Source organism: Rattus norvegicus, chromosome 12 (genome assembly GCF_036323735.1).
Source record: "Rattus norvegicus strain BN/NHsdMcwi chromosome 12, GRCr8, whole genome shotgun sequence".
NCBI classification, from domain to species: Eukaryota; Metazoa; Chordata; class Mammalia; order Rodentia; family Muridae; genus Rattus; species Rattus norvegicus.
This window is the reverse complement of record NC_086030.1, coordinates 26189381-26216801: the sequence shown is the minus strand read 5'-3', so window position 1 is coordinate 26216801 and position 27421 is coordinate 26189381. Positions and strand designations below refer to the sequence as shown.

At 52.6% G+C, this 27421-nt stretch overlaps 1 protein-coding gene across 2 annotated transcripts; it reads left to right on the top strand.

Annotated features, from left to right (window-relative positions):
* Rasa4 (RAS p21 protein activator 4) lies at window positions 1-27386 on the top strand. Of its 2 annotated transcripts, XM_002727953.6 has the most exons (21): window positions 1-226; window positions 5379-5435; window positions 6856-6969; window positions 7525-7586; window positions 8697-8826; window positions 11590-11671; window positions 12343-12474; window positions 14292-14383; window positions 16182-16299; window positions 16533-16683; window positions 16951-17015; window positions 17253-17365; window positions 17544-17736; window positions 17837-17974; window positions 18871-19015; window positions 19467-19636; window positions 20169-20306; window positions 21497-21632; window positions 23007-23127; window positions 26803-26870; window positions 26987-27386. In XM_002727953.6, the coding sequence occupies exons 1-21, from the start codon at window positions 162-164 to the stop codon at window positions 27106-27108; spliced, it is 2412 nt and encodes an 803-aa protein (XP_002727999.1). In that variant the 5' UTR covers window positions 1-161; the 3' UTR covers window positions 27109-27386. The 2 variants fall into 2 exon arrangements, with proteins under 2 accessions (XP_002727999.1, XP_038945998.1); XM_039090070.2 differs by lacking the exons at window positions 1-226; window positions 5379-5435; window positions 6856-6969; ... (4 more) ...; window positions 14292-14383; window positions 16182-16299 and having other exon boundaries at window positions 16631-16709.
* The last annotated feature ends 35 nt before the right edge of the window (window positions 27387-27421 follow it).

Genomic DNA, 27421 nt, shown 5'->3' with positions numbered 1-27421 from the left:
GGGGTGAATGGAGTAGCGGAGATCCCTCCGCCCCAGCGCTCCCCTCTCTGGCCTCCGCACCCGCCTGCTTGCAGCGCCACTCTCACTGCCCCCTCCCACTCTCGGGAGGGGACCCAGGCGTCCGAACCGCTCCCTACAGGCCTCCACGTCGCCGACCCGCAATGGCCAAGCGCAGTTCGCTGTCCATCCGAATCGTAGAAGGGAAAAATCTGCCCGCCAAGGACATGTGAGTAGCGAGTAGGGGTGGGCACCCCAACTTTGACGGGATTCCTTTTTATATACGCGACCTTTGCGGGGGTCCTCAGGGCTTCCCCACTAGGAGAGCAGCGGAGAGGGTGTGGCGTGTGCAGCCACGGAGGGGGACTGGCTAAGAAAATGGGGACAGTGAGATTTGCTGTGGATACCTGACAGAGGGTGGAGGGGAAAACTAGAGACAAGGGAGGGGCTTCTCCACCTGGGAAAGGCAGTAAACGGGAGTTCATGGGAGACCACGGGATTTAAAGGACTGAAGCTGGCACTGGGGTGGCATCGCAAGAACTTCCCAGGGTGTAGCTGAGAGGGGCGGAGTGCCCCCCAAAAACCAGAGCTCTTTCTCTAGTTCGGGAGCCCATAATAACCCAAAGAGTTGTCCTTAGGACTTACTCGCTACTCACTTGGGCAAGGAATGAAGGTGTGAAAAGTGGGGGACCGACTACGGGGACAGGAAGGATGCGTAGAGTCTCCTTTAACTTTGCCTCTCCCTTTAATTGCTTCCTGCAAGGCGTTTCTCCTCGGGCCATTTTACAGATTAGAAAACCGATGCCGACAGACACGAAATGTTAGCTTTAAGATGTCAAAGCAAGGTCGCGAATCTAGGGCTCCTAAAATGTATGACCATCCTTAATAAAGCTTTCTCTAATCCATGGCCAGATTTGGGGGAGCTTTCAGACACCCCTTTGTCACACTGCTTTTAGTGGGTTCTCGAGATCAACTGCGTGACTCCTAGAATGTGTCTCGTGGCTTTCTTATGTCCTCATTTGCAAAGATTCAGTTTCCCTTTCTGTGAAGCAAGTGCCCGAAATCCTAGGAAGAAGTGACTATCATAAAAACCAAAGAAAGGGGCGGGGCAGAGGCCTAGGGTTCAAAGTTCGCTCCGGGTCCGGGTGGGTTTCCTGGCTACAGAGAACTGAGAAGCAGGGGAGGTCTGGGGTCGGGGAGGGGGGGGCGGTCATTTCTGCGGCGGGTGGACTCTCCCAGCACTCTCAGCGACAAGAGCGGTTCCAGTTCAAGGCCCCCTGGGCCTGAAGAGGCCAGCTCAGCAGTTGCCATGGCAATGGGGAAGGGGGAGGGTGGGCTGACTTAAGGTGGGTTTCGGTGCATAAAAGGGAGGAGGGACTCCGGTGGAAATTAGGTCTCTAGGATGGAGGCTAGAGGAGCCTCCACAAGGGATCTCGACCCCCCCCCCCCCGCCTTCCCAGTCCCTCCCCCAAGCCCTCAGCCCTCCCTCCCTTCCCCGGGCATTGGTAAACCAGGTCATCTTGGCTTCCTCTGGCTGGTGTCTGCTGGGAGGAGCAGCCCCTTCCGTCTGTCACCTCCTCCCCATCCCTGCCAGCAGCTGGCTCTGGCGCCAAGCTCCAGAAGCTCTTAGGCTGCTTCTACCTGGGCCTCACCCCTCTGGGGCTCTGAGAAGAAGTGTCTACCCCCAGGAGAGGGGCCACCCGGGATTGTGGATCTCTTTCCTGGCTCTGCTTCTCAGCCTGCCCCATTGACGTCTTCTCACACCCCTACCACCGTTCTCGTGCCTGCACCCAGTAGCCAGCTGAGTGCATGCAGTTTCTGAACTGAAAATCGCCTCTTGAGCCATCTCAAAGCTGCCAGTCCCCACGTTTGGGCTTCTCTCTTGACTAATCCTGCTTTTAAATATTGAGAACCTCTGACATTTCTTTTAGACACGCCCCCCCTTGAAAACTCCTATTCATCCTACAGGGCCCTTTTCAAACTTCCTATCTGATGCTTTTCCCTAGTGCTTTTGGAAAGGATTCTGAGGTTCTATCCTTGCCCTTGGACATTTTGCTCACCTAGAAGCCTCCAGAGGTTGCCAATCCTGACAATTGTGAAGTCAAGAGCTGTGATTCATTGTTTTAGCCTTCTCTGCACCATTGGGCTGCATACCTCCCCGTGCATCCCAGGCTGGTCTCAAACTCACCATCCTCCTGCCTCGCCTTCCCAAGGTATATGACACATGAGTGTGCCCACCCACCACACTTGCCGATCCCTTTGTATTTATTCTGCAGCTGCCATTACGAGCAGTGTTCTGATTCTGCCCATCTCTGCCCACTCACGACTTCCTTCCATTCCTGGGTACCTATGTCAGCTGGGCAAAAGCGGAGTCCCACGGTGACTAGTACCTCACTGGCTCCTACAACCTAACTGTGGCCCTGGGGACAAGCCTAGGGCTATTTCGGGGTTTGCCCTGTCCTTCCTCTTCCAGTCTAGAAACTGCCAAGGCCCTAAATATAGAGGCCTACAAGTCGCCAGACCGGGCCAGTGGCCACTGGCTTGAGGAAGGAATGGTGAAGACGGGGGTGCACTTCCATAAGTCTCACCAAGTGGCGAGTAGATGGGAAGGGAACAGGTCTGCTGCTGGGCCCTGCTCCGTACACTGGGGATCTATCCACTCCACACTCTGCTCCCGCCTTCTGGCCCATTCCCCCAGCATCACTCTTCGGCCCACCCGGTTATCCTCTTGCCTCTGAGTCTTTGCTGTGATCAGTCCTGCCTATAAACAACATTCAGGCGGGCATCCACTCAAGCAAGGAAGGCAGTGCTAGGGTGGCAGTGAAAAGGAAGGTTCCCCACCCCAAGGAACCTCTGAGGTAGGAAGCAGTAGGAAGGCAGAGGGGACACTCTGGTGGGTCACAGGCCCCATGGAAGATGAGCCCTGTGGCACAGGCCTGTTAACCCGTATACTCAGGAGGCTGAGGCAGGAGGATCAAAGGCCTGAGTCTAGGCCGCGTTACAGAGTGAGAAGCTGTCTCAAACAAAAGGAAACTGCTCTGTGGTTTGGAATGGTTACTGCTCTGTGGTTTGGAATGGTTACTGCTTTTGCAGAAGACCAGGTCAGTTCCCAGTGTGGGGTGCGTTTCTCCAGCTCCAGGGATCCATCATCCTCTTCTGTGGGCCACTGGTACTTGCACTCACATGCGCGCTCCTCTCTGTCTCTCTCTCTGTCTCTGTCTCTGTCTCTGTCTCTGTCTCTCTCTCTCAACACGTACGCGTGCTCAAGTGTATACACACACACACTCTCTCTCTTTTAAAAAATGGTTTTAGATTTTTTTTTTAGAATTTAGAGAACACAACTTTTTTTGGGGGGGGGGGAGCTGAGGACCGAACCCAGGGCCTTGCACTTGCTAGGCAAGTGCTCTAACCACTGAGGTAAACCCCCAACTCCTAGAGAACACAACTTAAACAGCTCCATGTCACCTCGGCCGGGCACTGATCTTTGAGCCTTGCTCTGAATTCCTTGTAAAAAAAAAAAAAAAAACGATTACGTGTTCTGTTTCTGGGGCGCACTTTGGGGCCCGGAGTCTTCCAGCTTTGGGCAGCTGTGGTGCACGTTAGGGGAGCTCACTGCAGGAGAGGACTCGTGTGATCTCAGAGATCAGTATCTATGATGTGCACCAGCCTTATGGTGTCTCAGAGACTCAGGGAAGCTACTCTATCAGCTGATGTTATACTTCCCACTTTGCCGAAGCCAAACAGCCGGGGCAGATGTTTCCTGTTTTGCTCTTGTATTTGGGTTTGTTGTTGTTTGTTTGTTTGTTTGTTTGTTTGTTTTGTTTTTGAGGAGGGATGTGGGGGACTTTTGATGCCAGTGACATCTTCTGCCTCTAAGGTCCCCTTAAGAAATTAGGAAGTTTGAGACTCGGGACAGAGTTTAGAGGCAGGAGAATCCCCCGTGAGGGTCTCGTGAGGGTCTCCGAGGGAGATGGTTCATCAGTTTGACCCTGGTCTAGGATCCCCCAATGAGATGCCGAGGGCGTGGCTAAGCAGCACGAGCACCGGTTTAGAATCTTCCTATGACACCCTGGAGAATGTGGCTCAGCCTAGAGCACTATGGAAATTGGAGTTCCCCTAGTTTCTATCATGTAAACGCACTTCCTTTTTATGAATGATAAACCCCAGGATAGTTCCACGCACAGCCCCTTTTTGCCCACTAGTCTCTCATAACCTGTAGAGCCCAAATCTCTAGGATGTATTGCATCAAATTCTAGGTTTGCCGCCGCCTTCTCCAGTCCTCCTTTTCCAGGAGTGTTCATTCAGTAAGCACTAGAGCCGTTTAGGGCCAAGTCCTGTGCTCGGCTACTTACCCACACCTATGTAGCTCACAGTCCTGTAGGTAGGGGCACTGCTGCCGGGCCTGGGGTGCTAAAGTTTAGTAGGAGGGATAGCCGGCCAGATCCCGGGGAGCCCTACTGTCTCCGATGTAGGAGAGGGTTCTTACTGGAGAAGGCTGTTCCAAGCAGCAGGGACAATAGGATAAAGAACGGCCCAGAGGGTAACATACAGGGAGAGCCTTAGGTATGGAGATCAGAGGTGCTGGGAGATGCCCAGCTCTTGTTGCAGAGACTGTTAAGGTTGGAGGAGGAGCAGAGTGGAGGGCCTCAACCCTCAACTGGGAGCGTGGACAGGGAAGCCCAGTGAAGGCCCCTCCCTCACTTCTCATCCCGCTCCTAGGGGCGTGTGCTTTGAAGCCTCTGGGCTGCGGCCTGGAAAAGGCACCTAGGTCTCCACTATCTTGGGATGCCTTCTCAGGCAGAAGGAGGGGCACTGCCTGGGAGATGACAGCCCCACCCTCCCTCTGGCTATAAGCCCGGTGAGGAGCCCACCTTCCCAAGTCCAGAGCTACCCTAAGGTTCGATCCTAGAGTTTTTCCTAAGCCTCACCCCCAAGCAAGCTTCTCTCTGGCCTCATCAGCAAGAAGCTTCCCTACTTAGCCCCGCCCCCACCGCATCCCAAGCCCCGCCCAGGTTCTAGCGTTTGCAAGGCCCCGCCCCACCCCGCCCCCAGAGTGGTTCTGTATTCACTAGGTTTGTCCTACAATCCCTTCCCCAAGCCCTCCAGCAAGGGTCCCTCTCAGTGCTACATACACTGGCCCCAACCCCAGGCCCCTCTAAATTTGTTTCAGTCCCACTGAAGCCACGCCCCCAGCGCATTTTCCACCCTAGACACCCCCGTAGCCCCTAGCCCCGCCCCCAGGACCCCTCGTGCCTCCTAAAGTTAATCCCTGATCCCAGCAAGGTTCCCACCCTAATCACCCTCCCTCATCTCAGGCCTTGCTCAGCCCGGTCCTCATTGAGCAGCTAACTAGCCCTGTCCCTTGCCGGTCTGTTTTGCAGCACGGGCAGCAGCGACCCCTACTGCATCGTGAAGGTGGACAATGAACCAATCATCAGGTACCGCTCCCTTCCTGAAGCTGACCTCCCTCATCCAGCCACGCCCCTTCCGGATTTGGAGGAAGGCTGGGAGTCCCTAATTTCTTTGGGACTCTCATACTGTCTCAGTGAGAAAGACCCACCTCGAGCTGGTCCTGTCCACTGTAGACTTCAGGGCTAGCCTTATCTACTGCCCTGCAGGCAAGCAACTGTCACCTGCCTGGGCCCATCTTTGTAAACTTTACCACCCAGAGAGACAGTGATGAGCAGTTCCAGAGCTGCCCACCCGTCTCTCCGCTAACCCTTTAACAGCCCTTTGGGTTTCATTACAGCGGATACTGTACCATTAAACCCCATTTACAGATGGGGAAATTAAGGCTCAGACTAGGTCACTTGCCAGGGGCTCTCACACCTAAGAAGCTGACAAACCCAGGTTGAAGTCAAGTCTGGCTGACACCAGAACTTTGTTGTGCCCTGACTTGGGGCCCCTCTCTCTGGGACACTCTCTCTCGTAGAGATCATTCCTAATTAATCCGTTCTTCAAGCCCGGAAGGGCCGCTTCCACTGGCTGCATTTTCTGTCAACTCCCTAATTGTTTTTTTTTTTTTTTTCTTTTTTTCGGAGCTGGGGACCGAACCCAGGACCTTGCGCTTGCTAGGCAAGCGCTCTACCACTGAGCTAAATCCCCAACCCCCTAAATTTTTTTTTAAAATTCATTTATTTATTTAAAGATGAGGGACGAGAGAGTGTGCCATAACTCATAGGAGGAAGTCTGAGAACTGTCTACAGGAGTTGGTTCTCTCCTTACACCATGAGGGCCCCCCCAGGCTATCAGTCTGGGCACCAGATAAGCTATCTCACCAACTCCAACCCCATGGACTGCTGTTTGCTGTCCTATTCTGTCCCTCACCCAGACCCCGCTCTCTAAAGTTCATGACCAGAGCTACCAGGTTGTTCGGCACACCTGGACTGGGGCAACCATTGCTGACCCCTAGAAGTAGTTAGCCAGCTAGGCCTAAGGTCGGGCTTTCTTTAAAGCTTGGACAGCAGGGTGGGGAGAGGAGTATGGCAGTTCTGAGGGCACCATACATACAGAAACAGAAAGCTGCGTTCCTCATGACCTGTCTGAGCTTCCATTCGGACCCCTGGTGACTTCAGCTCCCATAAAACCATAGACCCTATTGAATCCCATGAGGTGACTGACAGCCCCGTTTTTGGGGGGAGGGTGTTCCTGCTTCGCCTCCATGCCACTACCTTGAGCTATTGTCAACCGTGGGATCAGTTTCCCCAAATGTACAGCAGTAGCTCATGGATCCAGGGTGAACAGGATGCCAACAGCAAAGACCGGGAGATGGGAAGGGTCCGTTTTAGGTTGAGCCAATACGATTACCGGACACAAAGAAAGTGGCTTGACCAGGTCTTGAGGCATCTTCTCCTATAGGACAGCCACTGTGTGGAAGACCCTGTGCCCATTCTGGGGTGAAGAGTACCAAGTACATTTACCCCCCACATTCCACATGGTGGCCTTCTATGTTATGGATGAAGACGCCCTTAGGTAAGTCTGCTGCTGGACCAGGATGTGACCATCGCTGTGACCGCTGGTCTCTCTCTCTCTCTTTTTTTTTTTTTTTTTTTTCGGAGCTGGGGACTGAACCCAGGGCTTTGCGCTTGCTAGGCAAGTGCTCTACCACTGAGCTAAATCCCCAACCCCAACTGCTGGTCTCTTTGCATATCCTCTCTGTAACCTGGTGGGGATACTGAGAGGGGTCGGGGAGAGGTGGGACGGAGCTCGAGTACTGACTTGGTGCACACGAATGCTTGCCTTATGCATTTGTGTGCACCCGTGGGCACAGGTGGGCGTAGGCGCCAGGACCTATGAAGTGGGCACCCACGGGGCATGAGTTTGGTGTGTGGTAAATCTCACGTGCAGAAATGAGTCATGTACCATGAGTGTCCACAGCCTGCGCAGGCGTTTCGTGTTCTGCTCCACGGAGCTGTCCTGTGGCTGATGGCTTTCTGGAGGCTGGAGGCCGAGCTGTAAGGGCTGAGTTTGCTGCGCTCCAGGCAAACTGGTTTCATAGCTTAACTCTGAGTCTCTCTCCACCCCTAGCCGGGACGATGTGATCGGGAAGGTCTGCCTCACAAGGGATGAGCTAACCTCTCACCCAAAGGGTAAGATGCTCCACTCCTCTGCTGGTCTACTTAGCACCCAATGTAGCTCCTATTTTCCACCGGGTCCCTCCATATGGGTCCCAAGCCCTAGAGAATTGGCCTGATGCTGGTTCAGCCTGCAGGACCACTTGATTATTTCCAGAATGCACACTGAATTTTAGAGGTTTCAGCCCTGCCCAGGTCTCACTGTTTGACTGCCCAGTCTTGACCTCTGGACTTTCCATTCAAGTCCAGGAGTTCATGGGTCCTTTGGGCTCTGCCAGCCGAGCCTCTGACTCGTCCCATGGCTTCCTGGGGCACACACCTGTTCCTGTCTGTAAGACCGGGAGTGGGGGTGAGGGGATGATAGACTCTGCTGACTCACGGGACCTCCTGACATGGCCAGGCTGGTGGCCTCTCTTGTGACAGCCTGAGCTGTCCAGGTGCCCCTGGTACATTTCCCTGTGGTGAATCCCTTATAGGTCCCACATCTGGTCTTCAGACTATCATTCCCGTAGCCTAGAGGGAGTCACTGTTCTCTTGTTTTAAGGTGGGAAAACTGAGGAGATTTCCACAACCAGTGGGGGGTCAGGAGCACGTAATCAAAGTCTGGAACGGTAAAGAAGGTCTAGGAGCTGTGTTTGCGCATTCCTGTAATTCTGGCATTGGGGAGATGGAGAAGGCAGAAGGATCAGGAGTGTGAGGTTATCCTCAGCTACAAAGTGTGAATGAGGCCAGCCTGGGCTACATGAGACCCTGCTTTATAGTGAAAAAAAAATAGGGGACTAGGGAGGTGACTTAGCAAGGAAGAGCGCTTGTCATGAAAGCAAGAGGACCGGAGTTCAAATCCCCTGGCATGACTACTTGTGCCTATAACTCCAGCATGGTCAGGAAAAGACAGGAAGATCCTGAGAACCCCCTGGCCGGTCAGCCCTAGCTCAAAAGGCCATAACCCCACACAATCAATAAACTAATATCTCAGCGCTTCAAACTGCTGCCTGGCCCCTGAGCCTCAGTTTCCCCTTCCATCACCAGGAATCTCCAGAGGACTTCAGGGGGCTGATGGGGAAGCGATGGGGTGGCAGGTGGGTCTGTGGGTGAGGGGTGTTTGGCTGACATGAAGCCCTGCAGGATTCATCGGATGGACCCACCTGGTGGAGGTGGACCCGAACGAGGAGGTGCAGGGTGAGATCCACCTGCGTCTGGAGGTGGTGCCAGGGCTCCACGCCAGCCGGCTGCGCTGCTCTGTGCTTGAGGCCAGGTGAGATGGGTTGGGGGAGGGGATGTGGGGGAGGCCCGGTCTCCTCTTCTTCCTTCTACTCTCAAGAGATGGCCTGCCTGTCCAGACACTGAGATGTTGCCTGAGCGACCAATCTACAGGGCGTAGGAACAGGGTGATCTTTTCTTTTGATCTGAATTTTCTTGTTTTGTTGAGACAGTTTCTCTGTGTGTCCCTGGCTGCCCTGGAATTCGCTCTGTAGACCAGGCTATGCTCAAACTCATAGATCCGACTGCCTCTGCTTACCTAAGTACTGGGACTAAAGGCCTGCACCACCACCTCTGGGCTCTTTTCTGTCTCTGTCTCTGTGTGTCTGTCTGTGTGTCTGTCTGTCTGTCTGGCTGGCTGGCTGGCTCTATCTCTCTCCCTCTCTCTTTTGAGACAAGGTTTAGCCTTGCAGCATTGACCATGACCTTCTGATCCTCCTACCTCCACTTACTGAGTTCCGGAGTTACCTGTGTGAACCACGGTATCCGGTGTATGCTGTGCTAGGGCTCAAACCCAGGGCAAGCACTCAACCAACTGAGCCACAGTTTCCTGTCTTTTATTTTTGCTCAGTTTTGCTCTGAGGCTGAGGCTGGCCTGGAACTCATGACTTTCCTGCCACACCCTCCTGAGTGCTGGGATTGTAGGGGCCCCACCTTGATCAGCCTAAAATGATGCTCGAAAGTGGAATTTTAGGTCCTAAAAAGTAGGGGAGCAGAGGTTGTGTGCAAACTGTTTTTTGTTTGTTTGTTTGTTTTTTGGTATTTTATTTTATTTTTGGTTTTTTCAAGACAGGGTTTCTCTATGTAGCCCTGGCTGACCTGGAACTCTCTCTGTAGATCAGACTGGCCTCAAACTCATAGAGATCCCCCTGCCTCTGCCTCCCTGAGTGCTGGGATTGAAGGTGTGTGCCACCACTGCCAGGCTATTGTGTGCACCCTTGAACATTCAGATATCAATGTCCCACTGCTAGGTCTGGGCTTCCGTGGACAGCTCCAGTACATAAACTTCCCCTGTGTGTTCACATGTGTGTGGTATGTGTGGCATGTATGTGCATATGTCTGGTGCGTACTGTGGGGTGTGTGTGTGTGTGTACATGCTTGTGCGTGAGCATGCACTGTGGGTATGTTTATGTGTCTGTGTGTGTATTTGTTTGTGTTTCCTGTAGTGTGTATGGTGTGGTGATGTGTTTGTGTGTGTGTGTGTTTGTGTGTGCTATGGGTATGTGTTTGTGTGTGTGTGTGTTTGTGTGTGTGTGTTTGTGTGTGCTATAGGTATGTGTTTGTGTGTGTGTGTGTTTGTGTGTGCTATGGGTATGTGTTTGTGTGTGTGTGTGTTTGTGTGTCCGTGTTGTGTATGGTCTCTCAGGGGGTGGAAGGAGGAAAAGGTCTTGATATGTCCAGACAGGGTGTGGGATGGGATAATGGCTTGGATGTGGGCCTGAGTCACCTGTGACAGGACTAACCCCCAGCCTTGGGGTATTTTTAACTGCTGTCCCCACTCCTGTCTGGGCCTGGCTGTGACTCACAGACACCCCATAAGAGGCGCCTTCCCTTCTGGCTTCAGCCTCCTCCCTGTCCTGTGAGTGTGTGTGTGAGAGAGAGTGTGTGTGTGTGTGTGTGTGTGTGTGTGTGTGTGGTGGGCGGGGCTGTCTGTCTCTCATGGAGGTCTCCCCCCGTGAAGGAGGAGGGAATAACATGTTTAGACAGGGCGTCTGGTAGGACAGCACAGTCCCTCCAGTCCACCCCTAGTCCAGTGGGCAGCCTCCAGCCAGCCAGTTCCACAAAAGACACTGAATATGCCCGAGACAGTTGGCCCATTTGGGAGGAAGTGGTCTCTGGTCAATGGAGGGATGTGTGTTATATGATTGACACTTTGGATATCTTGTGGCTACCCTGAGGCTGGAGCCCTGAGGAATGGCTGAGCCACAGCCTATCCGCCCCTGATTCTTCCTCTCATCCATGGTCTCCCACCCACCTCCATCCACCCTCCTCAGCCATGCTGGCACTGGGCTGCCTCTGGCACTGTGTTGTACACACGGGTTCATGGTTGCATACAGAACCAAACTTCAGGACCTTGAGACTGCCACTTAAGCATGCATTGTAACTCATCAGGACGGGCAACATGGAAACATGTGCCCCCAGCACTTCCCTACCTCTGCTCGAAGGACTTCGGCCAAGCCACATCAGCCTCCTCTTAGCAAGTCCGGTAGGGGGAGCTCGATGCCCACCCCTACTCTTTTTTTTTTTTTTTTTTTATATACATTATAGCTATCTTCAGACACACCAGAAGAGGGCATCGGATCCCATTACAGATGGTTGTGAGCCACCATGTGGTTGCTGGGATTTGAACTCAGGACCTTTGGAAAAGCAGTCCCACCCCTACTCTTTGAGACAGTTTTGCTCTGCATCTCAGACTGACAGTCGTTCATGCTAGCCTCAAACTCAATATCCTCCTGCCTCAGCTTCCTGAGTGCTGTATGTCTGATCCTTCCCATCTGTTCTTGCCTTCTCTTCTGTTGAACAAGTCAGGCACAGGGTGTTTCTGCAGCTGTTTAGTCAGGAGACGTAGCCTTTGTAGTCTTCATGGCCAGTAGGCAAAGGGCTATGAGTGATCGTAGTGGGGGAGGGGAGAATGGCCATGCAGTCAGCCAGTATAGTGTCCAGCAGCCATGGATGAGCAACTGTCCCAGCCTGCCGAGTCACTTTGTCCTGCAGACAAGTTGCAGGAGCAGTAATCCCCTCCCTGTTTCATTACCAGGGACTTAGCACCAAAAGACCGGAATGGCGCATCTGACCCTTTTGTCCGAGTGCACTACAATGGCCGGACCCAGGAGACCTCGGTGAGGAAACTGGAAGGACTGGAGGGGATGGAGTGGGGGACATGGAAACTCTGGAACAGCTTCTGAGTCTTGATTTGCCTATCTCTGTTTCCTCTTGGTGAAGTGTGCTGTCTCTTATCAAGTATTTCTTCAATACAGGGGATTGAACTCTGTACTCGGAATATGTTGGTCAAGGGCTCTCCCACTAAGCCACGCCCCCAGCCCCTCACTGGGGGATTCTAGGCAGGGGCTCTACCACTGAGCCACGCCCCAGCCCCTCACTGGGGGATTCTAGGCAGGAGCTCTACCACTGAGCCATGCCCCCAGCCCCTCACTGGGGGATTCTAGGCAGGGGCTCTACCACTGAGCCACGCGCCCAGCCCTTTTAGCAGCAGGAGTCAGGCATCACCCCAATCATTATTTTCCTTACCCCATAAATTTAAGGCCTCCTCCTCTTCCTCCTCCTCCTCCTTCTTTTTTAAGTAAGAATCTCACTAAATGGCACTAGCTGGCCTTGAGCTTTTAGTCTTCTGGCCTTCTGGGTAGCTGGAGTAATGGGCTTGCTCTACCACTGCTGGTTGGATCTGGAAGCATTTACCAGTACAGAGCCAGGGGAGGTGTCTGGGGTTAGTACCACTATACTCTGGCGCTGGGTAGCCCTGTGAACTGAGTCCATTGTCCCTTTGGAGCAGGTGGTGAAAAAATCCTGCTACCCACGCTGGAATGAGACATTTGAGTTTGAGCTGGAAAAGGGAGCCACAGAAGCACTGCTGGTGGAGGCCTGGGACTGGGATCTTGTTAGCCGGAATGACTTTCTAGGCAAAGTAAGTATCAGCCCCACCCCCACCTGCCCGGGCCACACCCCCAAGTGCCCAGGCTACCCCCACCACTTGCGCAGGCTACCACTACTACCTGCCCAAGCTAACCCTACTACCTGCCCTGGCTACACCCACTCCTGCCTAGGCTATCCCCACCACCTGCAGCATCTGGTATCCCTTCCTGCTATGCTTTCTCAGATTGTGAAGTTACCATTGTTCCCACCCAGCTGCTCTGGTGCTCTGGGAACAGGTAAAGGGCCCCTCTGCCCGAGAAGAACAACACTTGAGGCCAAGCCTAGTGCCACAAGCCTACCATCCCAGATATTTGCCAGGCTGAGGCAAGATCTCCTTTTCAAGGTCCACCTGGACTACAGGGTGAATTCATGGCCAGCCTTGGCTATTTAGCCCTAGCTTGTCTCAAAATAAAAAGTAAGCCAGGCATCGCAGCTTTCCCAGCACTTGGGAGTCTGAGGCAGGAGGATTGCTGCAGATTTGAAGCTACCATGGACTACACAGTGAGATCTTGTGTCAACAAATGAAATTACAAGCCAGGCTTGGTGGCTCACGACTGCAATTCAAGCACTTGGGATGTGGGGGTGGGAGCAGCAGTAGTTCCTGGAATACCTAAGACCCTACTTCAAAAAAGAACGAAGGGGGCTGGGGATTTAGCTCAGTGGTAGAGCGCTTACCTAGGAACCGCAAGGCCCTGAGTTCGGTCCCCGGCTCCGAAAAAAAGAACCAAAAAAAAAAAAAAAAAAAAAAAGAACGAAGGAAGCCAGGTGTGGTAGTACACTCTTTTTAATCTCAACACTCAGGAAGCAGAGGCAGGGGGATCTCTGTAAGTCTGAGGCCAGCCTGGTCTACATAGTGAGTTCCAGGCCAACCAGTGCTATGTAGCGAGTCCCTGTCTGAAAAAAAAACAAAACAGAAAGTTTCTTTTAAAGAAAGAAAAAAATGAAAGAGGTTATTGTCAGGGTTCTCTATAACTCAGACAGACAAGGGTCCGGGGGATTTGTTGGAATGATTTACAGGCTGTGGTCAAGCTTGTCCAGCAATGGCTGTCAGTGAATAGAAGGTTCGAGAATCCAGTAGTTGCTCAGTCCGCTGGGACAGCTGGTCTTCAGTGTGTGCTGGAGTCCTGAATAAGTGGGCTCTAATCTAGTGAAGGAGTGGAGTTGCTAGTTTGGTAAGGACAAGCAGGCAGAAAGCAAAAAGTTCCTGCATCAAAGACCCAAACTAGTAGGTCTTCTCTGCAGGTGATGCTAGCCCACACCTTTAGTCCCAGCACTCGAGAGGCAGAGGCAGGCAGATCCCATCCCTGAAGCTCAAGGCCAGCCTGGTTTTCAGAGTAAGTTCCAGGATAGCCAAGGCTACATAGAGAAACCCAGTCTTGAACCACTCCCCCAAAAGTAGATCATCCCACATCAGATTAAACAGATGTGCACTCTAATTTTGGGTTTTAGTTCATTCCAGATGTGGTCAAGTCGACAACCAAGAATAGCCATCACGTTATTGTTGCCTAATGGCCTGGTGCAGTGGTAGAGCCCCTGCCTAGAATTCCCCAGTGAGGGGCTGGGGGTGTGGCTCAGTGGTAGAGCACCTGCCTAGAATCCCCCAGTGAGGGGCTGGGGGCGTGGCTCAGTGGTAAATCCCTGGCCTAGACTTCGTCAGGGAGGAGAGGGGGTGAAGCTCAGGGGTTGAGTGCTTGCTCAACATCTGTGAGGCCCTGGTTCTATCCCCAGCTTCAGAAAAAGAAAGGAAAGAGGCTCAGTACTTAGCCAGGAGATGACTTGCGTGTTCCAGCCCCATCTGCCCTTTTCCAGGTGGTAGTCAATGTCCAGACACTGTGTTCAGCCCAGCAGGAAGAGGGCTGGTTCCGGCTGCAGCCCGACCAGTCCAAAAGCCGTCAAGGCAAGTGAGTGTTACCAGCGGGCCCTGGGGTGTGTGCTGAGAAAGAAAGGTCAGGGGTCAAGAGTACACAGCTCACGTGTCCCTCAGCTTTTGTCCACTGTGCCAGCACCTTCCGCAGCCAGGTGGGCACTTCCTGCTTCCTTTTTATATTCTTGTCCTCTGAGCTAAAAGTTCTGCATGGATCTCCTGGTTTTGAATGTTCTGGCACTTTCTAGAACATGTCCTCAGATCCTTTCCCTTCAAAGGGCTTCCTTGCAGATCTCTAGTCCTTAGAGAGAGTGCCTCGGAGCCATGACTCTGAGCCCTCTTTCCCCAAGAGTCTCCAAAATAGAGGTGCCATAAGAAAGTCAGGGTTGGGGGTATCACCAGTGTAGAGCGCCTGCCCGTAGGCACGGGTTTGATCTCCAGCACCACGAAGGTAAAAATCAGATAAGCGCTAGAACACCTCGTGCTATAAAGATGGCTCAGCAGTCATGTAGTCATGGGAGTCTTGTAGACTCTTGCTAGCAACGCACTGTGGCACGTGCGAGTACACATGAAGGGGACGCCTGGAGTCCAGCGGAGTGACGTACACTTGTAACCCATCTTAAAATTGAAGGCCAGGGTTGGGGATTTAGCTCAGTGGTACAGCGCTTGCCTAGCAAGCGCAAGGCCCTGGGTTCAGTCCCCAGCTCTGAAAAAAAGAAAAAAAAAATCGAAGGCCAGTTGGGTTGATAAAGCCAGACCCTATCTCGAAACTAAATTTCAGATAAATAGTTAATTGTTTTTGAGGCAGGGTCTCATGTAGCTCAGGCTGTCCCCCCGACTCCTGTGCAGGATTCTATGCCACACTGGGGGATCCAACCCAAGGATTTATTATGCTAGGCAAGTACTCCGACGGAGCTCCATCTGAGCTCTGGTGGATATTTAAATGTAAGAGTGCAGGCCAGATAGGGTGGTTCACACTTGTAACCCTGGCACTTGAGGAACTGAGTCAGGGGACTGCAGAGTTCTGGGCTAGCCTGACTCTACATGGTGTGGCCTTGTCTCGAAGAAGAAGAAAGATCACTGAGAATTCAAGCCCTATTGTTACTAAACACTTGATAACTTCACTTGGTGTCTTGTCCTTTCTGCTCAATCTGGTGGCGCTATCTAGAAAACACTTTGGCTTGATTTGGTCTCCCTCACACCCCATGAGTCTGGATCCCTGAAGAACACATTCTTCTCTGGCCAAGGCCAGGTGGCCAGCGGCATGGCCAGCCCATGGCATCTGCTTAGCCGTCTAGGACAGACTCGATGGCTTCAGCACATGGATGTGTGCTGGGCAGCGTGGCTTCCTCCATGTGCTACGTGTGGAGGATAGTGGGAGCTGTAATGAACAGTAAGCCTTAGTCAGTGCCTCTCCAAGGGAGCCACAGTAAGAAATCTTAGTGGTCACATTTACCACGGCGTGTTGCCTAACTTACCTGAGCCTGAATTTCTCTGTTAGTTAACAATGTGCATCCTGGGTAACGCACACGGGTGAAATGGCCGCGTTCCAGAGTTGATGATTTAGAGTATGTGAACTTGGCAGGCACAAGTGGAATCCCACAGTTCCCTGGAGGCTTTGAAAAACGATGGTCGTTCGTTGGGGAATAGGGCAAGAAGGGTCTTCCAGACACAGAAAGGCCAAGCTGGAGCGAGTGCTTTGCAGAGTGGCTGGGGCGATGTAAGCGAAGAGAGTGTGTTGCTAATCTCAAAGGAGAAAGCATGAGCCTTCGTGAGTGGCCGTGGCCCAGGGAAACTCGGTCCCTGGTGGAGCCATCACAGTCTGCCCTTTCCAGGGGCAACCTGGGCTCCTTGCAGTTGGAGGTGCGGCTGCGGGATGAGACAGTGCTGCCGTCTGTCTACTACCAGCCTCTGGTACAGCTGCTGTGCCAGGAGGTGAAGCTGGGCACCCAGGTGAGGAGACCCTGGAGGAGACCGTGGGGGAGCATCCACGGATAGATGAGCAGCTCGCCTGTCCCGAATCCATTCTACAGAGCAATAAACTGACTCCGGGGGCTGGGAGAACACTAACCAACTATCCAGTGGGCCCCACCCTCTGCCCAAACAACCTTCCCATGATGCTCTGGGGTCTTAACCCTGGGGAGGTTGAGTTTCCCTGTGGCTCTGAGCACTACCCCTTTCTGCAGGGCCCAGGACAGCTGATTCCTGTCATTGAGGAGACAACCAGTGCTGAGTGTCGCCAGGAAGTGGCCACCACCCTGCTTAAGCTCTTCCTGGGGCAGGGGCTGGCCAAGGACCTTCTGGACCTGCTCTTTCAGCTGGAGCTGGGCCGCACCAGTGAGGCCTGAGAGGACTTGCCCCAGGCAGGGTGGATGAGGCCTTCTTTAGCACATTCAGGGGCCCCTCTAAAGTGCAAGCAAGGCTGTTCCCTCCCTAAAAAGAGTAGTCCAGGTGGGGCAGGTGGGAGATGCTGAGAAAACCATGCACTCAGGGGCTTCTTAGGGACTCCATCCCCGAGGTCCTATTGTCATCCCCGAGGTCCTATTGTCTTCCTGCCTCCAAGGCCTCATCTCAGATCCCTGCCCACTGAACTTCTGCTTGCAGGTGAGGCCAACACCCTCTTCCGGAGCAATTCTCTGGCCTCAAAGTCCATGGAATCCTTTCTGAAGGTGAGGTTGCCTGGTCATCTTACAGACACAGACCCTCTGTCTGTGGCTGGGCCCTTGAAGGCCAGATATTTCCATCATCCATTTATTAATTCATCTATACATGCATTTCTTCACGCATGCATGTAGACACACATTCAGAAGTTACCCTAATTGCACATCTGGCCCCAAATCTGAGTCAGTACTCCAGGCAGATGGCACACGGGGTGGTTAACTGGTGTGCTTTATGGTGGCCCTCAGGTGGCAGGGATGCGCTATCTGCATGGCATCCTGGGCCCCATCATTGACAGAGTGTTCGAGGAGAAGAAGTATGTGGAGCTGGACCCCAGCAAAGTGGAAGTTAAGGATGTAGGGTGAGGCCGGGGAAACCGCTGGGTGCACAACGGTGCCAAATCAGGTTCTGTGTAAAGGCGTTTATGGTTCCTTTTGTCTGGGTTCACATGTCCTTTCTCTCTGTATCCGATGTCAAATGGGACCCCCAGCTGCCTCGTATTCTTAAGTACTGACCGTTCATCGGTTAATCCCCTGCAGGTGCTCTGGGCTGCACCGCCCACAGACGGAGGCTGAAGTGTTAGAGCAGAGCGCACAGACGCTGCGTGCCCACTTGGTGGCGCTGCTGAGCGCCATATGCCGCTCGGTTCGCACCTGTCCAGCTGTGGTCCGCGCCACTTTTCGGCAGCTGTTCAGGCGCGTGCGGGAGCGCTTCCCCAGCGCCCAGCATCAGGTTCGCCCCGCGTCGGCAAAGCTGAAGGCTGGGGGAGGGAGGGAATCCTGCAGAACTGATATGCTTCTTGACCAGTCTCTACTTCTTTGCACCCTCCCAGAACGTACCATTCATCGCGGTCACCAGCTTCCTGTGCCTGCGCTTCTTCTCTCCCGCCATCCTGTCGCCCAAGCTCTTCCACCTGCGAGAGCGGCATGCAGATGCTCGCACCAGTCGCACACTACTTCTGCTGGCCAAGGTGCGGGCCTGCAGATTGGGACGGAAAGGGCAGTTAGGTTGCAAAGGGACCCTGGCAGGCTCTGCAAGTCGCACCAGTTGGCACTAGGAAGGCCTTGCAGGCCGGCCACTGATCCTCTATGGCACCGTACTGCAGTTTAAAAGCATTCTCATGGGGTTTGGGGATTTAGCTCAGTGGCAGAGCGCATGCCTAGCAAACGCAAGGCCCTGGGTTCGGTCCCCAGCTCCGAAAAAAAAAAAGGAAAAAAAAGAAAGAAGAAAAAAAAGCATTCTCATGATTACTTCTTGAGAGCCCCATCCACACATAGGGAGACACAGAAAGCCCAAGCCTGTCTAGTGAACTGGAATCGCTCCAGTTTTAATCTTATTCCCAGCATTGCAGAGGTCTGATGGTAGGATGAAACTTTCAGGGCCAGCAAGATGGCTCAGTAGGTAACGGCACTTGCTGCCAAGCCTAGTGACCTGAGGTCCATCCTTGGAGCTCCTTGATGGAAGGAGAAAACCAACTCCCGAAAATTGGCATCCGAGTTCCTCACATGCTCAGGCAAGCCCCAACATACACACAATGATAATATAATTAAACAGACTTGCAGAAAAAGCCGAAATGTTGATCCCAAGTTATCAGTTGTCCAAAGACTCAAAATGCTGTGATCCATGCATCCCGGGTTTCCCTATGGGACCGCGTAAGGTAACCTCTCCTCAGCTTCTATCTCTAGGTTGAACTAGGCAGCCATGGATGAGCTGTTGTCTCCCCCAAATCTCTGTCATTTTTTTTTTCCTTTTCTTTTTTTCGGAGCTGGGGACCGAACCCAGGGCCTTGCGCTTGCTAGGCAAGCGCTCTACCACTGAGCTAAATCCCCAACCCCCAATCTCTGTCATTCTTACTGTCACCCCTAGGCGGTCCAGAACATAGGCAATATGGACACACCGGTCTCCAGGGCCAAAGAGTCGTGGATGGAACCACTACAGCCTACTGTGCGCCAGGGTGTGGTGCAGCTGAAGGACTTCATTACGAAGCTCGTGGACATAGAAGAAAAGGAAGGCAAGGACTTCACCACCTTCATCGCCTAAGACCTGTGTGCAAGTTTGTTACGTGACCCCGCCAGTGCCCTGCCCACCAAAACTAAGCCCAACCCCGGCCTTTTGTTTTGTTTTAGAAGGGTCTCAAGTAACCCAGGGCTGGTCGTAAACTCACTACCAAGGATAACCTTAAATCCAATCTCCCAAAGGCTGAGATAATAGGCATGTGCCACCAAGCCCGGGTTTCTGTGACGCTGAGTCTAACTCAGGCTCTTTCCATGCTCGGCAAACATCGCACCATCCGAGCTTCCTCCCCAGCCCTTTTCCCACAGGACCCCGCCCACCGCTAGTCACAGCATCCGGTTTGCCTTAGCTACTCCGGAGTTCAACTCTACTCCAGTTGGTCTTAGCCCCTCCCCTAATCTCCCCCGTCCTTTGATAGCCAGGCTTTCCTGCCTATTTCTTGCTTTCAGAGCTGGACCTGCAGCGGGCATTGAACTTGCAGGCTCCGCCTGTGAAGGAGGGACCACTGTTTATCCACAGAACCAAAGGCAAAGGCCCTCTTGCGTCCTCCTCGTTCAAGAAACTCTACTTCTCTCTTACCACTGAAGCCCTCAGCTTCGCCAAGACATCCAGCTCCAAGGTGAGCGAACAGAGAGGCTTTCCGGGATGGTGCTTGTTTGTGAGCCCAGCAATTGGGAGGTGGAAGCAGGAGACCCAGGACTTCCAAGTCCAGCCTCAACTACATAGACAGTTCAAAGCCAGATTGGGCTCCGTGAGACCCAATTTCAAAACAAAATGACAAATAGGACAAATTCTTCTTATTGGGCAGCATACTTGCTGGGTAGTGTATTAGCACACTGATTGTTCTGCAGACCTCCGTGGACAAAACCCTTAACACATGGCATTAACCCTTAACATTTACCCTCAACACATGGCATCTAGCTGTCAGTCTGATGCTCAGTATTAGGTGCTCCCCTCCCAGGGGCTTGGTGTTTGTTCTTGACTCTGGCTGGGATCCCTTCACAGAGCAGGCTGCTAGGAACAAGAGGGGACTTGCTCAGATCCCTTCCTGTAAGCCCTAATGTCACCCACTGAAGGGGATGTGGAGGCCAGATAAGGGAGTAGAGCAACATGGCCCGGCCCCCTCAGGCTCTTTTTTCTGGCTGCCGCAGAAAAGTGTCTTCATCAAGCTGGCCAGCATCCGGGCTGCGGAGAAGGTGGAGGAAAAGAGCTTCGGCAGCTCCCACGTCATGCAGGTCATCTACTCAGACGATGTTGGCCGGGCCCAGACTGTCTACCTGCAGTGCAAGGTGTGGCCTGTGGAGAGCGCGCTGGGGAGGAAGCTGCAGGAGTGTCTGGGCATAGAATGTGGACTTTGTCCTCCTCTCCCTTTTGCCCCCTGTCGGCAACATTAGGTACTGCAGGCTGTGTGTATATAGTGTCCTGGGTTCTTATGCCCAGAGTGCATGGTCCATGTTTGCCACTGCTCTTCCATATGTAGGTATTGTGTGGCTAGATGAATAGACAGCTGGGTTCTTGTGACTCAGAGCTTGCTTTTTCCTTTTCTGGTCTGTCTTTTTTTTTTTTTTTAAAAGACTCTCACTGTAGGTCAGGCTATCCTGAAACTCAGTGCCTTATTTTCCAAAAGTAAATACTGAAAATGTCAAGTGATGTGCTTTTGGCATGATTCAAGCAATAGAGCCCCTGCCTAGAATCCCCCAGTGAGGGGCTGGGGGCGTGGCTCAGTGGTAGAGCACCTGCCTAGAATCCCCCAGTGAGGGGCTGGGGGTGTGGCTCAGTGGTAGAGCACCTGCCTAGAATCCCCCAGTGAGGGGCTGGGGGCGTGGCTCAGTGGTAGAGCACCTGCCTAGAATCCCCCAGTAAGGGGCTGGGGGCGTGGCTCAGTGGTAGAGCCCCTGCCTAGAATACCCCAGTGAGGGGCTGGGGGCGTGGCTCAGTGGTAGAGCCCCTGCCTAGAATCCCCCAGTGAGGGGCTGGGGGCGTGGCTCAGTGGTAGAATGCCTGCCCTAGAAGATGTGTGTCTTATGTTTCTATTGCTGTGATAAAAAGGGTGACCAAAAGCAACTTGGTGAGGAAGGGGTTGCAGGTTACAGATTACAGGTTGCACTCAAACATCAGGAGAAGCCAGGCAGGATCTCAGGTTGGAAATGAAGCTGAGCCCATGGAGAAATGCAGCTATAGACTTGCTCTCCCCGTGGCTCCCTCAGCCTGATTTCTTATGCACCCTCGGACTAGTTGCTAACAGTTGGCACCGCGTGCAGTGGGTTGGGCCCACATCAGTCATCAGTCAGAAGTGCCCCACAGACTTTCTTACAAGTTAATCTGATGGAGACCGTTGCTCGTTTGATTTCCCTCTTCCCAGATTACTCTAGCTTATGTGTACCAAGGAGAGAGTCTGTGAGGGGCTGGGAGAGTGGCTCAGAGGAGAATGCCTGCCTATGGGAGGAAGAGGTGGACTTCTGAGCCTCTATCCTTGCAGTGTGTGAACGAGTTGAACCAGTGGCTATCTGCACTGCGCAAAGTGATTACCAACAATGCCAGCCTCCTGGGCTCCTACCACCCTGGCGTCTTCCGTGGGGACAAGTGGAGCTGCTGTCACCAGAAGGAAAAGACAGGTAGGAGTACTGGCCTAGGCCCCCCTACTCTGTATTTGTCACAAGAAGGTCATAGGCTGGGAGAGGGGTTCTCACGGCTTGGAAGGCTACATGCTTATCTATGGCAAAGCTGCCCACAGACAACCAGGCCTGCAGGTCCTCGACACAGAAAGATCTGTGACCACGTGGTGTAGCAAGGAGTGTGACCCCTGTGAGTGAATTCATTGGATGCTCTGACAGAGCCCGAATTAAAAGATTTTTATTTATTTTTAATAAAGATTTATTTATGTATAGGCATGTGTATCTGTGTGAGTAGCGTGTGTGTGTGTGTGTGTGTGTGTGTGTGTGTGTGTGTGTGCCTGTAGAGGTTGGAAGAGTTTGTTGGATCCCCTAGAACTAGTTACAGACAGTTGTGAGCCACCATGTGGTTGTTGGGAATGAAACCCCGGACCTCTGGAAGAGCAGCGAGTGCTCTTAACTGCTGAGCCAACTTTCTGGCCCTCCTGAGTTCTGGCATTATAGTCATGGCACCCTGTCCATCAGTTCTGGAAATTTCAAGACCTTACCCACTCACAGAAGCTTGGAGCCCTCCGCCCTCCATGCCTCAGTCCACAGAACCTGGCATAGAAAAAGCTGTCCACCCTGACTGCACTGCCCCTGCACCTGCCCTGCCCTGCCCTGCCCTGCTCTGCCCTGCCCTGGCTTTGCAATGATGGCTTTGTAGCCATGGAAGCAGTTCCCTCCTGAGAACTGATGCGGGGCTCTCTGTAGTCCGTGAGACAACCTTCGAGATCCCAGTTTACTAGGAAGAAGCTGAACTAGGATATGTGTGCACGTGTGTGTATGCATGCATGTGTGTGTCTGTCTGTCTGCCTGTGTGTATCTGCATATGGAACTCAGGTCCGCCAACATGCTAGGTAGGCAGGCTACGACGAGCCACACCATGCCCCTCACTCAGGGATTCTGGGCAACAGCTCTACTGCTTCTCAGTCTACAGCTGAGCCTTACAGTGGGCAGGTAGATAGTGGGCAAAGCTGGCAGTTAGCAGGACCAGTTCATTCCAGTGGAGGAAGCTCGGGCCCATCCTGCCATGATCACGTAGTTCAGGGCAACCTTCAGACAGACCTTCTGCAATGCTGCCAGCTCCAGATCTGAATGCCACAGGACACCCACTTTCCATAGTATATCCTCTGTGGTCCAGCAGTTGAAGCCACGATGATCTACTGCGAGCAGAAATGTGAGTAGTGACAGGCAGAGGCAGGATCATCTTACCGCCCCCTAGTGGACCCTCCATGAATCCTCACCTACACCAGGCTTGGAGTGCTGCCTTTTCTGCACTGCCAGGAAGCTGGGCGTGGCATTTCCATTATAACTCTGCCCTCTCTGTGCCTCCAGATCTGGGATGTGACAAGACCCATTCTCGGGTGACCCTGCAGGAGTGGAATGACCCACTGGACCATGACCTTGAGGCGCAGCTCATCTACAGACACCTGCTAGGAGTAGAGGCTGCTCTTCGGTGAGGAGGCTCAAGGAGAGGCAGCAGCAAATGTGCCAACCTGAGGGCTGCAGCTAGGGCTTGCTGGTTGCTAAGCAACAGCCGCCCTCTGTCTTGTTTGTTTGTTTGTTTGCCTCTGATTCCGTGTTTGTTTTCTGCCTGAGGCAGATTTACTTTTATCCAAGTGTGGGGTGCACAGTTTTGACCCCAGCACTTGGGAGGCAGAGGATTTCTATGAGTTGGACGGCAACCTAATTTGCATGGCAAGTTCTAGGCCAGCCAAGGGTGCACAGTGAGACCTTGCCTCAAAACAAACAAACAAACATGACGGAACTCAGTGCCCTAGAAGAGCCTTGTGCACCCTTCACCTCTCTCCAGCCATCTCCCCCACTTTTGTTTCTAGTTCCGTTTAATCTCATTGGTTTAAATTACATGTGCGCATGCGCACAAGCGCAGGCGCCTACAGAAGCCAGAGATGCTGGATGCCCGTGAGCTGGAGTTTTAAGTGCTGGGAATATGACTCAGGCCCTCCTGAGGAGAAGCACATGCCCCGAACCACTGAGACGTCTCTCCAGCATCCTCCTTTGTTATTTTTATTTTTTTATTTCTCGTGACAAGATCTCTGATCAGTCCTGAGCTCACTGCTTTGACAAGATTGGCTGCCCAGAATCCCCGCCTATCTTTGCCTCCCCAGCTCTGGGATTACAAGCAAGCACCACGGTGCCAGCTCTTTTACATGGAAACTGGGCTCAGACTAGAGTTCTCGTGCTTGCAAAGCAAACACTTACCAATCGGCTAGCTCTCTCCTTGGTCCTCATGGTCTTCCAATGTATGTATCCCGGGATTGTGATCCTCCTGTCTCAGTCTCTCAGAAGCTGAAATGACAGGCCTGACTGACCATGCCCAGCTTGGCCGTCTCTCTTTGGTATTGTTTTGTGTGTATCTAATGTGTACATGGGGGGCCTGTGTTCCCACATCATACATGTGGAGTTAGAGGACAACTTCATAGAGTCTGTTCTCTTCTTCTGTTTGCACTGCACGTGGGTCTCAGGGATTGAACTCAGGCCCTTGGGCTTGTGCAGCAAGCTCCTTTTCTTCTGAGCCATCTTGTGGCCCCACATTCTTTCTTTCTTTTTTCTTTTTTACGGAGCTGGGGACCGAACCCAGGGCCTTGCGCTTGCTAGGCAAGCGCTCTACCACTGAGCTAAATCCCCAACCCCACATTCTTTCTTTTTTAATGAGGCCAAGCGCCTTCCCACTGCCCGTCTGCATCATGAGGTCATCTCCTATTAGGGTAGCAGGGGTCATGGCCATAACTGCTTCCTGTGCTAACTTGACCCCATCTACCCAGTCTTCTGGAGATGATTCAGAACAGTGGCTTTGCCCTCAGCTAAGTCTGTGAGTTCTGAGTTCCTGAGCTATCTTGCTAATTAAGAGACACTTGCTTCCTTCTTTCTTTCTTTGATTTTTGTTTGTTTTGTTTTATTTATATATTTTTTTTTGGTTCTTTTTTTTTTTTTCGGAGCTGGGGACCGAACCCAGGGCCTTGCGCTTCCTAGGCAAGCGCTCTACCACTGAGCTAAATCCCCAACCCCATTATTTATATTTTTAAGACAGGCTTTCTCTGCATACATAGCCCTTGGCTATCCTGGAACTTTCTCTGTAGATCAGGCTGGCCTCCAACTCAGAGATCCACCTGCCTCTGTCTACCAAATGCTGGATTTAAAGGCATGTATGACTACCACCAAGGCTCCAGAATGCTTTCTAAAACAACACTGACAAACAGGGTCCCTGGACCCCATTATCTCTGAGCTACTGGGTGGGGCCAGGCTGGAGGATGCTCTAAGGCCATCTCAGCTCCCTAGAGCATTCTCCTGGGCTACACAAACAGGCTGCTTGTCTGAACATGCATCCTGACCCCAGGCAAGTGATTCAAAGGTCCTTCTTGTTATTCAGTGATCTTCCAGGGTTTTGGTCTTCCCTCCAAAACCTGGGCGGGAGAGATGGCTCATCAGTTTTGAACACTGACCTGATAATCTCACAATTGTCTGTGATTCCAGTTCTAGCAGGGTCAGACACCTTCCTCTGGACTCTTCCCAAACCAGGCATGCAAGCACATGCTGTACAAACATTCACATGTGTATACAGAAAACTCTTATACATATAAAATATGAGGTTTTTAATTTTTTTTTATAAAAAGCTGGGCATGATGGCGCATGCTTTTAATCCCAGCACTTGGGAGGCAGAGGCAGGTGGATCCCTGAGTTCAAGGCCAGCCTGGTCTACAGAGTGAGTTTCAGGACAGTCAGGGGTACACAGAGAAACCCTGTTCCAAAAACAAAACAGAACAAAACAAAAAGAACCTTTGGGTTGAGTTCATGACTATACTCCCAGCATTCTGCAGGTGGAGGCAGGAGGATGAGGTTTTTCTCTGTTATACAGTGAGTGTAAGACCTGCCTAGGCCACATATAACCCAATCTTGGAAACCAAAACAGATAAATTAGTGATGGAATTTCTTTTCTTTTCCTACTTATTTATTTAATGTATATGAATGCTCTATCTGCATGTACACCTGATGTCAGAAGAGGGCATCAGAACCAAGGCAGATGGTTGCGAGCCACCATGTGGTTGCTGGGGATTGAACTCAAGACCTCTGGATGCGCAGTCAGTGCTCTCTCTCTCTCTCTCTCTCTCTCTCTCTCTCTCTCCCAAGATTTATTATATACATTGCAGCTGTCATCAGACACAGCAGAAGAGGGTATCAGATCTCATTACAGATGGTTGTGAGCCACCATGTAGTTGCTGGGATTTGAACTCAGAACCTTTTAAGAGCAGTTGGTGCTTTTAACCACTGAGCCATCTCTCCAGCCCATAGCCAATGCTCTTCATCACTTAATGTCCAGCGCACCCCACCCCTCTCTTTTGAGTTAGGGCTCTGTTGGCCTGGCTCTTTTAGAACCTGCTCTACAGACCAGGCTGGCCTGGAACTCAAAGATCTGCTCTGCCTCCTGGGTACTGGGATTACAGGCCTGCATTGCCATGCTGTACCATGGTGGTGAATGCTTTTAATCCCAGCACTGGAAAGGCAGAGGGCGTTCAAGCATTTTCTACATAGTGAGACCCTGTATCAAAAACAGACAAAACCCACAAAAATCAAGAACAAAACAAAACAAAAAAAGAAACATTGAAATAACAAGGCCTGTGGGACAGTGGAAGAGGGCTTGCCCAGCACAAGTTAGACTAGGCTATCTCATTCCAGCCCTTCCCCTAACTTCCTCCCATAACTGGCATTTGTGACCTTCAGACCCCATTCGGCTCATTCCCATAGACCCTGCAAGGCCACAGTGACACAGCTTGGCTCGGTTTGCCACTGGCCTTCTGACCAGGCATGGCGCTCATTCCTGTACTCCTAGCACTAGGGAGGCCGAGGCAGGGGGATTGCAATTTCAAGGTCAGGCTTGGCTGTATGGTGAGAACAGCTTTAAAAGTCTGGGCAGGGAGAGCTCCTGGCCTCTCAATGTTTGATTGGTGGGCTACAGAGGAACATGGCTGGGGCCGGAAAAGCGGGGCTCGTGCTGATGCCTTGTGGACTGAAAACCCTAGAGCCACTCCCTGCCCGGGGAGCCCAGGTGACAGCTCTGCCTTCCCAGCGAGGTAGTTGTGGTTGCTGGTCGTCACTCTGTCCCCCTCTGCAGGGAAAAGCACCAGCTCCTGAGCCGGGCAACAGAAGAAGCAGGCACCTCATCCACAGGCCGTGGCGGAGGTAGGGTTACATCTGAGACTCCGGGTTGATGGTTCAGCTGCCTCTAAGGACACATGGGCAGGGGTTCTCAGACCCTTGAAGCCACATCTGCCCTCTCTACAACGTTTCCCATCCAGCTCCTGAGGACTCACTGGCCCAGCTGCTCCGAGTGCTGCGAGACCTTCGAGAAGCCCACAGCTCCAGCCTGGCTAGCTCGCCATCCAGAGAGCCCCGTCACCTCCTAGAGCTACAGACATGAGGTGTCCGTGAGGCGTCCACTGAGCCTGTCAGGTGTCTGGAGATCCTTAACGTGCTCAGGACCCTGTCCCAGTCAACTGTTCTGGGGAGGGTTGTGACTCAACATGGTCTTCTCCATGTCTTTGTGGGACAACTGTGGCACCTGCTTCTTTGGGAGACCCGACTATTCCTGCAGTCCCTGTGGCCCAGATCCTTCACCCAGGAGACCAGGCTGTCCACCTCACACTGCTTTGCCACTGTCTGGCTTCCTAGGTCATTAATAAACCTGCTGTGACTGCTGCCATGTGTTGGTTGTTGGGATGGGTTCAGAGAAG